Here is a 13,055-nt window from a genome sequence, read left to right as displayed (position 1 = left end):
TTTTTTTATCTTTTTCGGAAATCTGGCAATAAAATATTAATATTGAGTATGTTGTAATTGTTAGAATATGTTTGTTTTACTTTTATATTTTTAATTACTTTTATTGACTTTATTTTATGGAACAATTTTTTTTTAACCCTAGAACTAGCCCTAACCCTAGCTCTAATCTGAACCCTAACCCTAGCCCAAAACCTACAGTAATTAAGAGTTTGGAAAACGTGTGTAAAATGTACTGTACGTTTTATTGTAATGTTAATGTTTCTTTTTTACAGGGGACAACCTTTACATTTGTGACAGGTCTCCCAGCAGTTCTCTTTCTCACAAAAATTACAAGTGAGAGAAGAGGCAGAGAGCTTCAGGAGAGCGGAGCGCAGCAGTGTCTTGCTCAACCTGTGTCATCTCGATCACTATCTATGAAGAGTGCAGCAGCTGATGACAAACTTTTCTTGACTGCTGCGCTCTGCATAGGAAATGGGAAATAGCAGTTCACGAACTATGGGGCAAGTTCTGCTGGTCCAAGAAGAAGCAGAACTTGCCATTTGATCATTTCATAATGAGGGCCTAAATTTTTGTGCCCCATAGAAAATGGTGCAAGGTCAACCGTGCCATGTCCCCCCCGTCGCTATGACACTTTTCTTTTTAGGTGCTATCCTGTCCTAGTTACACTTTAATTTTTCAGTTATTTACTATAATTTTTACTTGATTTTATGTGTAACAAGGTTTGATTTTGTTTCTTCCATTTAGGGCTTTAAGTACGTAACTAAGCAGCATGAGTGCTGCGGAACATGTAAGAGGGCCGTGTGTGAACAGGAGGTGATCTCCAGAAGGAGAGGAGACGTAGATGGATCAGACAGTGACAAACGCTATTATAGTGTAAGGGTTAAAATACTAACTAACGACCAAGTCTTAATATTATGTGTGTTCACTCCAGGAAACCTCTATCCTCCTCTAACATTCTCTTCTCGGGTAGTCTGGTTTTGAAAACCCATTTTTAAAATACCTAATTATTAATACAGAGATTGTTTCATTCCATCTATTAGCTGGAGCATTGAGTGGTTATAGATTTCATCGAATCTCCTGAAATTTCATTTGGGTAGATTCGATCAATTTTAGGAAAAAATGAGTTTTGGAATGAATAAATTGGAAGCAGATTGAATCAGCCAGGAATGAGTTATCCTCCTCCCTCTTATATTTGCCTCTCCTTGGCCCCCTCACTTTACTTATACCGCTGCTGCCAGTCCTCCGATCTCCTCTTCCATCCACATCCTTGAGTCTTCCATCCACATTGTTGATGTGCCTTGGAACAAAAAGTGATCGGAGATGAGAGATGTACAGGGAGGGCAAAGGAGAAGTAAGTATTAGATTATTTTTTAAGCCCTTTCTGTTCTTTCTAATACAGCAAATGCTGGCCAGCCAACTTTTTGCTAGATTTACCGGAAGTGAATCACCAAAAATTTTTATTCTGCCAAATTTGAATTTTCTTGTTCAATTCAAAGTGAATTCGATTCTCCTTGAATTGATTCGATGATCACTAAAGTGGCTATGAAGACAGAGAATAACTCCCACCAAGGAGGACCTCGCACGTAATACTTCCTTTTACCAGTAGAGTTGCTGCAGGGAAACAAAACACTTACTCCCATGATAGGAGAACGCTATGAATTCAACTTTTTTAGTGATCTGTGTTGATCATCCCCCATACTTTTTAGGACATAGTGATAGAAAGTAATCCAGTAAATACTAATATAAAAGCATTAGAACTTCGATAAAGGTGTGATTTGTTTCCAGCTCTCTGCAGTAGCTGTATATGTAGATTTTGGGGGGTGGTGGGTCTATTTTCTTTTATGTTGTTTTCAACATTACACATAACAGTTGATGTGTTTTTGGGTAATTGCAGGTTGGCGCAAGGTGGACATCTCCCTATGATCCTTGTATCATCAATGAATGCTCCGACGTGAACGGAGAAGTCTTCACCCTGCAGAGAAACATCTCCTGCTCTGACATAGATACCAAGAAATGTCCTACGGGCTATGAGCTGATCTGCAGGCATGGTTCAGAGTGTTGTCCCATCTGCCAATGTGGTAAAGTCCTACTCTTCTATTATCTTGTATAGCAAATCACTGGTCTATGTATGGACACTATAGAGGCCCCCCACCTGGTCTATGTGCCAGAGCTTGGAACCACTTGGTATTGGTGGATCCCTCTCCAGCTTATTTGGTCTGTCCAAGTTTTACATTGAAGACCACTGCTTTCCGTCAAACAGAGGTTGTTATGAGGAGACAGTCTTTAAATATGGGGTAATAAGCATCTGCAGAGGGTAATGGTGTACAATAGTGGGTAGAAAGGAATGGACCTTGCCTTTAACTCTTTGGAAATCCAGTAGTAAGGAGCATATTTCTTAATTCTGCCCTTGATCTCTTACTGATATCCATGAACAAAGTGTCTGATGCTCCTCTTCTATCATCTGTCAGGGGAGATTCTGAGGCAGCCACGCTCATGGTCAACCAGTCCCATCAAATTTTGGCCTACTACAATCAACTTTTTTCTTAAACTACTAAAATAATGAAAAAAAAACTATAAAAGTATCTCCATAATTGTAGTGACTTGGAAAAATTATGTGAATGGTTTCACTTAAATTTGCAACTTGTCCTGAAAAAAACAAACCCTCATATAGCTTTATTAACTGAAAGATTAAAAAGCTGTGGCCTTTGGAAGAAGGGGAGAAAAAAATGATGTTAGCATTAGAGATTACAATGCATCATAGGGGCACAGTGCCTACGACTCTATAATACAGAGGTGTATAGACAGGGGCGTAATGACCATGGTCGCAGTCGTCGTCACCGGGACCGGTGACATAAGGGACATATACCAGGATGGGGAGCGTATATACCAGGATGGGGCCCAGGATAAGGGACATATATGCCAGGATGGGTGATATATATATATATATATATATATATATACCAGGATGGGGCCCAGGATAAAGGACATATATATCACGATGAGGAATATTTTCACCAGGATGGGCCCAGGATGAGGATCATATGCATCAGCATGGGGAACATATATAACCGGATTGGGAACATATACTTTATATCAGGATGGGGCCCAGGATAAGTGATACATACCAGGGTGGGGGATAAATATACCAGTATGGGGGATATAATATATATACCAGGATGGGGGATATATATATATATATATATATATATATATATATATATACACCAGGATGGGGTATATATATACCAGGAAGGGGGATATATATACCTGGAAGGGGCCTAGTATAAAGGACACATATACCAGGATGGAGGATATATATACCAGGATGGGGCCCATGATAAGTGACATATACCAGGATGAGGGAGATATATCAGGATGAGGGACATATATACCAGGATGGAGGACATATATATACCAGGATGAGGGACATATATACTAGGATGGAGGACATATTTATGCCAGGATGAGGGACATATATACCAGGATGGAGGACATATATATACCAGGATGAGAGACATATATACCATGATGGAGGACATATATATGAATATATATATACATCAGACTCTAGTTACGTCACTGTGTAGAGATTCAATGTGCCATCGCACAGGGGCTCATGAGATCAACAAATGAATATAGATGATGTATTTTTATTCTTTTTTTAAGGTTTTATTTTGAAATAGCATTGTATTCTTTTTGTAGAACCCATTCCTGGCTGCCTCCGCAATGGTACTATCATTGGGGTGAGTACAGAAAATGCCATTCTGAACACAATTAACAAGCCCACATTTCCTGCTATTCCTCTCTTCCACATTCTTATGTCATCCTGTCTCTTGCAACTAAATGGGATTGAGTATAAAGAAATCCACCATTCAGAACGTGAAGACAACCCCTGAGCTAAGGGAAAACCCCCAAGGAAGATAAAAAGGATGAATAAAATTTTAAAAAACATTTTGTTGTTGGAGAAATATTTACCTTTTAGAGCCTTCGATCTTCAAGATTCAGGTTTAATTGCCTTAATGTCCTCCAAAAGTACAATATTAGACTGTTAGGATCTCAAGACATGATGAAGGCAGATAAAATGCAGATGGTATAACTATTTTTCTGGTTTGTATAAAAATCAATTTTTCTTATTTTGAACTAAAAATAAGGCGCGGCACCTAATAGCACAGATCAAGGGAGTAATTAAGATTGGCAGCAGATGTTTTGTTGCTAGGGAAGGCAGTCTGTTTCCCTCGAGATGAGTTATCTCAGGTGGCTTTAAATGTGCTAGAGATCACTCAGAATACACCATGTCCCTTTCATTGTGTGAGTGCACAACTCGCCCACACCTTTCTTCTCCTTCAGCCATAGGGATACTGTAAACAGATATTACCATTGAACATACACTCTGCTATATACATTACCTACATGGGAAAACATTATTGCACGATGACTAGTTTTAGGCTGTGTTCACATCAGCATTGTGGCTTACATTCATGATGAAAGCCACAATGTTCTGCCATATCTATAGTATGAACAACTGCACAAAGATCCAAAATGCCCATCTGCTTGGAGTATCTTTTTTGGAACATCTGCCCTCTGATGTATAACACTTTAACATTAAAGGGAATCTGTTAACAAGTTTTTCCTATGTAATCTGATAGCAGCTTGATGTAGGGACAGAAACCATGATTCCAGCGATGTATCACTTACTTTGCTGGGTGCAGCAGTTGTGATAGAATCACAGTTTTATCTGCTGCAGATCTTGCAGTGCTCGGAATGTGGAGCTCGGAATGTGGAGCTCGGAATGTGGAGCTCGGAATGTTTAGCTCGGAATGTTCAGTTTGGAATGTGGAGCTCGGAATGTGGAGCTCGGAATGTTGAGCTCGGAATGTGGAGCTCGGAATGTTGAGCTCGGAATGTGGAGCTCGGAATGTTGAGCTCGGAATGTGGAGCTCGGAATGTGGAGCTCGGAATGTGGAGCTCGGAATGTGGAGCTCGGAATGTTGAGCTCGGAATGTGGAGCTCGGAATGTGGAGCTCGGAATGTGGAGCTCGGAATGTTCAGTTTGGAATGTTCAGTTCGGAATGTTGAGCTCGGAATGTGGAGCTCGGAATATTGAGCTCGGAATGTTGAGCTCGGAATGTTGAGCTCGGAATGTTGAGCTCGGAATGTTGAGCTCGGAATGTTGAGCTCGGAATGTGGAGCTCGGAATGTGGAGCTCGGAATGTTCAGTTTGGAATGTTCAGTTTGGAATGTGGAGCTCGGAATGTGGAGCTCGGAATGTTGAGCTCGGAATGTTGAGCTTGGAATGTTGAGCTCGGAATGTGGAGCTTGGAATGTTCAGCCCTTGGAATGTTGAGCCCTTTGGGTGTTGAGCCCTTTGGAATGTTGAGCTCGGAATGTTGAGCTCGGAATGTTGAGCTCGGAATGTTGAGCTCGGAATGTTGAGCTCGGAATGTGGAGCTCGCAATGTTCAGCTCAGAATGTGGAGCTCGGAATGTTGAGCCCTTGGAATGTTGAGCCCTTTGGAATGTTGAGCTCGGAATGTTGAGCTCGGAATGTTGAGCTCGGAATGTGGAGCTTGGAATGTTGGGCTCGGAATGTTGGGCTCGGAATGTTGAGCTCGGAATGTTGAGCTCGGAATGTTGAGCTCGGAATGCTGAACTGTGCATAACCCCGCCCACACCACTAATTGGCTGCTTTCTATGTACACTGTATATTGACAGAAAGCTGCCAATCAGTACTGGGGGCGGTTGGACTAGGAGGCATGAGACACTTAGTCCTGTAGTGATAATCTGCTGATAAAACACAACATTTTATTGAAACAACAAAACACAGCCTAATAAGTGACACATCACTGGAATAAGGGCCTAGAAACCCTACATCATGGCACTCTCAGATTACATTCCAAAAACCTGCTCGTTCCCTTTAATACCTGTTTGCAAATCATGCCTTCTTCCATATCTTCCCTCACTACTTGCCATAAGAACCATCAAAACAATACACGGATAATGAACATCTCCTCATCCATTTAATCACCTCATGTGGATCATGATTCCTCTCGCATCAGTCCCTTAAAACAGGAACACCAAATGCACCTCCCCCACCAGAGTTTTTATAAAAAATAGTCCCCTAAAAAAAATTCTACTTCAATATTTTTCTTACAACTTCCTCTCCTCGTCAGTCCTGAAATACCCTTAATTCTTGAACAAACATATACTTAAGCTATGAAGAACACCCTTACATTTTATTCATCTAAATATAATAACCAGGGATCAGTCAAGATAGGCAGGGTACACACAGCGTCACCTGCTTCTATAAAGCTACATTTGCTCACCAGTACTTGTTTGCCCCTCAGGATAGAGACAGTTCAGCTCCCTCCATGGTAAAAAAAAAACTCCTCTTCTACAACAATAACTTCATTTAAAATATTCTCCCCAAGCTTAATCCCCACATACAAAACATCTCTTTAGCATCTCCAGACAATTTTATCATCGTCATTATTATCTTCTCACACGATATAACCCATGATCACCATTTGCACAATATAAGTATCCATTTAAGCCCCCACATATCCTCACATACACACAATTTTCTTCTGCTTCAGTCTTCTCATGCAGAACATATCTTTCTCATCTAATTTCATCAAACAGAGCAAAGACAAGATAGGCAAGATGCACACAACTTAATCTATAGGAGCTTCCTTTCTTATGTTTTCCATTTGTTCAAGGGCCTTTTTTTTCTGACCAAAACAATCATCTAACGTGATAAAATCTTTCCAAATTGTTTGAACATTTTAAAGAACAGATATTATCTGTTCTCAGAGACAGTCGAAATTCTTGCATTTTTATCCTTTCAGCCTGGAAAAACTTTAATGTTTGATGAATGCTCCTCCTGTGAATGCAGCGTTTCTGATGGACCCATTCCGGGCTATAAACTTTCCTGTAGACATATCCGCTGTGAGTCGTGTCCAGAGGTCAGTTTTATCCCCGATATCTTGTCCGTTTATGGAAATTTTTCAGTTAATTGATTCTTTTGTTTTTCTTTCTAGAATATGGTTTTACAGAAGACCAGTGGATCATGTTGTGGTAAATGTGTACTGGCGGCTTGTCCTGTCACCATGAATAATGGAAATCGTGTCACAGTGGAGGTGAGGGCATCTCTACTAAGGATGATTGCTTTTTTGTCTAAGAAGTTCCCTAAAAACTATCTGATCATGGGTTGTTATTTTGATCTGATCCCTAGCGATCAGCTATAAAGAACCTCTCAGCAAGTGTTATATTTCTCTGCAGCACCACCGGAGGCGAAATGTAGAATTACACATTGAAATCATGTAATGCATGGCATCTACGCGCCAGGTCCTCCAGGGCAAGATACCTATGCTATGGCTGAATAGACTGTCCATAGATGACCATTATAACAAATATATACCAGTGAAAAAGTCCTGCCCAATATATCCTATCGATTCAATCGGGGATTGTCAAACACTCAGTGTGAACATGGCCTAACTCAGCTTTGTTGATTGAAACTTGATTGATGCAACTTAAAGTGGAAGGTGGATGGAAGAAAGTTAATGATGACGGCAAAATCAGACTACACAATGTTTGTTTGTAGTCTGTAACCATGGTGATCTGTCTGCATGGAATCTGCAGATAGGGAAACGGTAGGAAATAAGCACAATTACTCTACTGATCTTTGTATCATAACGTCCTATCCTTTCAGCCAAATGAAACCTTACGAGACGGCTGTAACACGCACACCTGCAAAGCAATTGAACAAGGTGATCTGATGTTGGTAACTAACAAGACTACGTGCCTGGACTTTAGTCGAGAAAAATGCTTAGCGGATGGGGTGAGTTCTTAAGTATTCATGGATTAATGAACACCTGTTATTTCGGCACAATATTTTAATTGCTATAAGTAATGTCTTTCCGAATTATTAAGATTTTTAAGATTTTCACACTCATGTTTCTATAGATCTCTAATGTATTTAATTTAGAAAGTGAAGTCTTGGGGCCCAGTGACAGATAATAACACCACTACTGCCTGTAAAATATCTTTGTAGCCATCGGAGTAATTTTTTTTTCTAAACAATAAGGTAAGATATAACATTCTGGCTGCCTGTAGTCAGCACTAGGGGGAGCTGAAGAGCTTACCGCATACAATCGAGCACTTCCTATATTGGTCTTTCCAATCGGCCGCCTCAAGTTCAATGTCCCCTGGGAAAGGATTGGGAAAACTAAATCTTCTCTCCACCTAAGTTGATTGACCTAGCTACATAGTTATTAATGGGTGACAGTATGGACAACATTCGGCAACATAGTCATAGAGGATGAATGATATTGTATTATAAAATGATGTCATTGTAGATGTATTTACAGAATATAATGTAATTTATTCATTTGCTTAAACTTTCTCTTATAGGGTGTAATCAAACAGCTTGAGGATTCTTGTTGTGAAATCTGTAAGTAAAAAGTATGAGATTATCTTGCTTTCAAAATATATTTTTCTTTCTTTCTCTTTCTTTCTTTTTCTTTCTTTCCTTCTTTCTTTCTCTTTCTTTTTGTTTTTCTTTCTTTCTCTTTCTTTCTCTTTCTTTCTTTCTTCCTTTCTTTCTCTCTTTCTTTTTCTTTCTTTCTTTCTTTTTCTTTCTTTCTTTTTCTTTCTTTCTTTTTCTTTCTTTCTTTCTTTCTTTCTCTTTCTTTCTTTTTCTTTCTTCCTTTTTCTTTCTTTCTTCCTTTCTTTCTTTCTCTCTTTCTTTTCCTTTCTTTCTTTCTTGCTTTCTTTCTTTTTCTATTACTGTTATATTTGCCATTTAATGTTCTAGGTGAGGAGCCAGCGTGTAAACAGGTTGGAGTTCCCAAATATATTCAAGTTGACGATTGTGTGTCACAAAGAGAGTTGAGCATAGTGTCCTGTAAGGTAAGAACAAGGCAGACACTGATTTGCCTATGACATGTCTATATAATCGGGATATAGGTATTTACATGCCCAGAATGGCAGCCTTTACTCTGCACTGGATTCCTCATGTTCCTTTGTTGGTTTCTGACTTCTATGGCTCCCGAATGGAGAAGAACATTTTCTCTTAAATCCTTGAAGGATATTTTAGCACATAAAGTGAGTATATACACTGCTCAAAAAAATAAAGGGAACACTCAAATAACACATCCTAGATCTGAATGAATGAAATATTCTCATTGAATACTTTGTTCTGTACAAAGTTGAATGTGCTGACAACAAAATCACACAAAAATCATCAATGGAAATCAAATTTATTAACCAATGGAGGCCTGGATTTGGAGTCACCCCCAAAATTATAGTGGAAAAACACACTACAGGCTGATCCAACTGTGATGTAATGTCCTTAAAACAAGTCAAAATGAGGCTCAGTATTGTGTGTGGCCTCCACGTGCCTGTATGACCTCCCTACAATGCCTGGGCATGCTCCTGATGAGGCTGAGTATTGTGTGTGGCCTCCACGTGCCTGTATGACCTCCCTACAACGCCTGGGCATGCTCCTGATGAGGCTGAGTATTGTGTGTGGCCTCCACATGCCTGTATGACCTCCCTACAATGCCTGGGCATGCTCCTGATGAGGTTGCGGATGGTCTCCTGTGGGATCTCCTCCCAGACCTGGACTAAAGCATCCGCCAACTCCTGGACAGTCTGTGGTGCAACGTGACGTTGGTGGATGGAGCGAGACATGATGTCCCAGATGTGCTCAATCGGACTCAGGTCTGGGGAACGGGCGGGCCAGCCCATAGCTTCAATGCCTTCATCTTGCAGGAACTGCTGACACACTCCAGCCACATGAGGTCTGGCATTGTCCTGCATTAGGAGGAACCCAGGGCCAACCGCACCAGCATATGGTCTCACAAGGGGTCTAAGGATCTCATCTCGGTACCTAATGGCAGTCAGGCTACCTCTGGCGAGCACATGGAGGGCTGTGCGGCCCTCCAAAGAAATGCCACCCCACACCATTACTGACCCACTTCCAAACCGGTCATGCTGAAGGATGTTGCAGGCAGCAGATCGCTCTCCACGGCGTCTCCAGACTCTGTCACGTCTGTCACATGTGCTCAGTGTGAACCTGCTTTCATCTGTGAAGAGCACAGGGCACCAGTGGCAACTTTGCCAATCCTGGTGTTCTGTGGCAAATGACAAGCGTCCTGCACGGTGTTGGGCTGTGAGCACAACCCCCATCTGTGGACGTCAGGCCCTCATACCACCCTCATGGAACCGTTTGTGCAGACACATGCACATTCGTAGCCTGCTTGAGGTCATTTTTCAGGCTCTGGCAGTGTTCCTCCTGTTCTTCCTTGCACAAAGGCGGAGGTAGCTGTCCTGCTGCTGGGTTGTTGCCCTTCTACCGCCCCCTCCATGTCTCCTGGTGTACTGGCCTGTCTCCTTGTAGCGCCCACAGCCTCTGGGCACTATGCTGACAGACACAGCAAACCTTATTGCCACAGCTCACATTGATGTGCCATCCTGGATGAGCTGCACTACCTGAGCAACTTCTGTGGGTTGTAGAGTCCTTCTCATGCTACCACGAGTTTGAAAGCACAACCAACATTCAAAAGTGACCAAAACATCAGCCAGAAAGCATTGGTACTGAGATTCGGTCTGTGGTCCCCACCAGCAGAACCACTCCTTTATTGAGTGGGTCTTGATAATTGCCAATAATTTCCATCTATTGTCTATTCCATTTGCACAACAGCATGTGAAATTGATTGTCAATCAGTGTTGCTTCCTAAGTGGACAGTTTGATTTCACAGAAGTTTGATTCACTTGTTACAGTACAGACCAAAAGTTTGGACACACCTTCTCCATTTAAAGATTTTTATGTATTTTCATGACTTTGAAAATTGTACATTCAAACTGAAGGCATCAAAACTATGAATTAACACATGTGGAATTATATACTTAGCAAAAAAGTGTGAAACAACTGAAAATATGTCTTATATTCTAGGTTCTTCAAAGTAGCCACCTTTTTGCTTTGATAACTGCTTTGCACACTCTTGGCATTCTCTTGATGAGCTTCAAGAGGTAGTCACCGGAAATGATTTTCACTTCAAAGGTGTGCCCTGGAAGGTTTAATAAGTGTGATTTCTTGCCTTATAAATGGGGTTGGGACCATCAGTTGTGTTGTGCAGAAGTCAGGTGGATACACAGCTGATAGTCCTACTGAATAGACTGTTAGAATTTGTATTATGGCAAGAAAAAAGCAGCTAAGTAAAGAAAAACGAGTGGCCATCATTACTTTAAGAAATGAAGGTCAATCAGTCCGAAAAATTGGACAAACTTTGAAAGTGTCCCCAAGTGCAGTTGCAAAAACTATCAAGCGCTACAAAGAAACTGGCTCACATGAGGACCGCCCCAGGAAAGGAAGACCAAGAGTCACCTCTGCTTCTGAGGATAAGTTTATCTGAGTCACCAACCTCAGAAATCGCAGGTTAACAGCAGCTCAGATTAGAGACCAGGTCAATGCCACACAGAGTTCTAGCAGCAGACACATCTCTACAACAACTGTTAAGAGGAGACTTTGTGCAGCAGGCCTTCATGGTAAAATAGCTGCTAGGAAACCACTGCTAAGGACAGGCAACAAGCAGAAGAGACTTGTTTGGGCTAAAGAACACAAGGAATGGACATTAGACCAGTGGAAATCTGTGCTTTGGTCTGATGAGTCCAAATTTGAGATCTTTGGTTCCAACCACCGTGTCTTTGTGCGACGCAGAAAAGGTGAACGGATGGACTCTACATGCCTGGTTCCCACCGTGAAGCATGGAGGAGGAGGTGTGATGGTGTGGGGGTGCTTTGCTGGTGACACTGTTGGGGATTTATTCAAAATTGAAGGCATACTGAACCAGCATGGCTACCACAGCATCTTGCAGCGGCATGCTATTCCATCCGGTTTGCGTTTAATTGGACCATCATTTATTTTTCAACAGGACAATGACCCCAAACACACCTTCAGGCAGTGTAAGGGCTATTTGACCAAGAAGGAGAGTGATGGGGTGCTACGCCAGATGACCTGGCCTCCACAGTCACCAGACCTGAACCCAATCGAGATGGTTTGGGGTGAGCTGGACCGCAGAGTGAAGGCAAAAGGGCCAACAAGTGCTAAGCATCTCTGGGAACTCCTTCAAGATTGTTGGAAGACCATTTCCGGTGACTACCTCTTGAAGCTCATCAAGAGAATGCCAAGAATGTGCAAAGCAGTCATCAAAGCAAAAGGTGGCTTCTTTGAAGAACCTAGAATATAAGACATATTTTTAGTTGTTTCACACTTTTTTGTTAAGTATATAATTCCACATGTGTTAATTCATAGTTTTGATGCCTTCAGTGTGAATGTACAATTTTCATAGTCATGAAAATACAGAAAAATCTTTAAATGAGAAGGTGTGTCCAAACTTTTGGTCTGTACTGTATATTCTGTTGTTTAAGTGTTCCCTTTATTTTTTTGAGCAGTGTATATTGTATAGAGAGAGAGGGAGAGATAGAACACCTAATCATTATCTATGCCATGAAAAAGGGGAGTTTAAAAAAATCAGGTGCAAAGTACTTACGTCTTTATGACCCTGCGATTGTTGACCTCACTTAGGGAGGGATTCTTATAGTATGAAGTGATGGCATATCGCTAGTATATGACATGACTTTATGATTGGACCTCCTCTTCAGAGGAAAGGGGCCTCCAAGACTGTTTTCCCTGCATAGTGGCTCTGTTGACTATTTGTCTATGCCTTGAACCAGAGCCAAGGTCGTCCAAACCGGTTGATATCGGCGGGTTCAGCCAACAATAGACTAATGTATATAGTGGGGGCTTAAGCTGCTCTAAATCAGACTTGCAGCACCCTTAATTTTCAAAAGATACTCAGAGGTCAGACCCCCACTAATCATACAGTGTTGGTATAGCCTAGCCATCCTTTCATTATTATTACCACTTCTTTCCCTGTGGAGAGCTCTAATTTATTTTTTGTCAGTAGGATTTCACCTTCTACACTTGCCACTTCGATCTAAAGGAGGCTCTTCAGGTCTCTCAAACCTCATACAACTCTTGGCCACCATGTTCTA

At 41.4% G+C, this 13,055-nt stretch overlaps 1 protein-coding gene across 1 annotated transcript in view; it reads left to right on the top strand.

Moving 5' to 3' along the window:
* The window catches only part of VWF (von Willebrand factor), a 344,529-nt gene that overhangs the window by 330,436 nt on the left and 1,038 nt on the right, over window positions 1–13,055 (top strand). Inside the window, exons 44-51 of the mRNA XM_073649985.1 lie at window positions 745–873; window positions 1,895–2,078; window positions 3,703–3,743; window positions 6,845–6,961; window positions 7,037–7,135; window positions 7,708–7,836; window positions 8,409–8,448; window positions 8,812–8,906. Of these exons, the coding sequence (XP_073506086.1) occupies window positions 745–873; window positions 1,895–2,078; window positions 3,703–3,743; window positions 6,845–6,961; window positions 7,037–7,135; window positions 7,708–7,836; window positions 8,409–8,448; window positions 8,812–8,906 (834 nt within the window). The remainder of the gene's footprint in view (window positions 1–744; window positions 874–1,894; window positions 2,079–3,702; window positions 3,744–6,844; window positions 6,962–7,036; window positions 7,136–7,707; window positions 7,837–8,408; window positions 8,449–8,811; window positions 8,907–13,055) is intronic.

Source organism: Phyllobates terribilis, unplaced genomic scaffold, assembly GCF_046119375.1.
Source record: "Phyllobates terribilis strain yellow unplaced genomic scaffold, ASM4611937v1 Scaffold_10__3_contigs__length_209671492, whole genome shotgun sequence".
NCBI classification, from domain to species: Eukaryota; Metazoa; Chordata; class Amphibia; order Anura; family Dendrobatidae; genus Phyllobates; species Phyllobates terribilis.
This window is presented reverse-complemented; position numbering and strand designations above follow the sequence as displayed.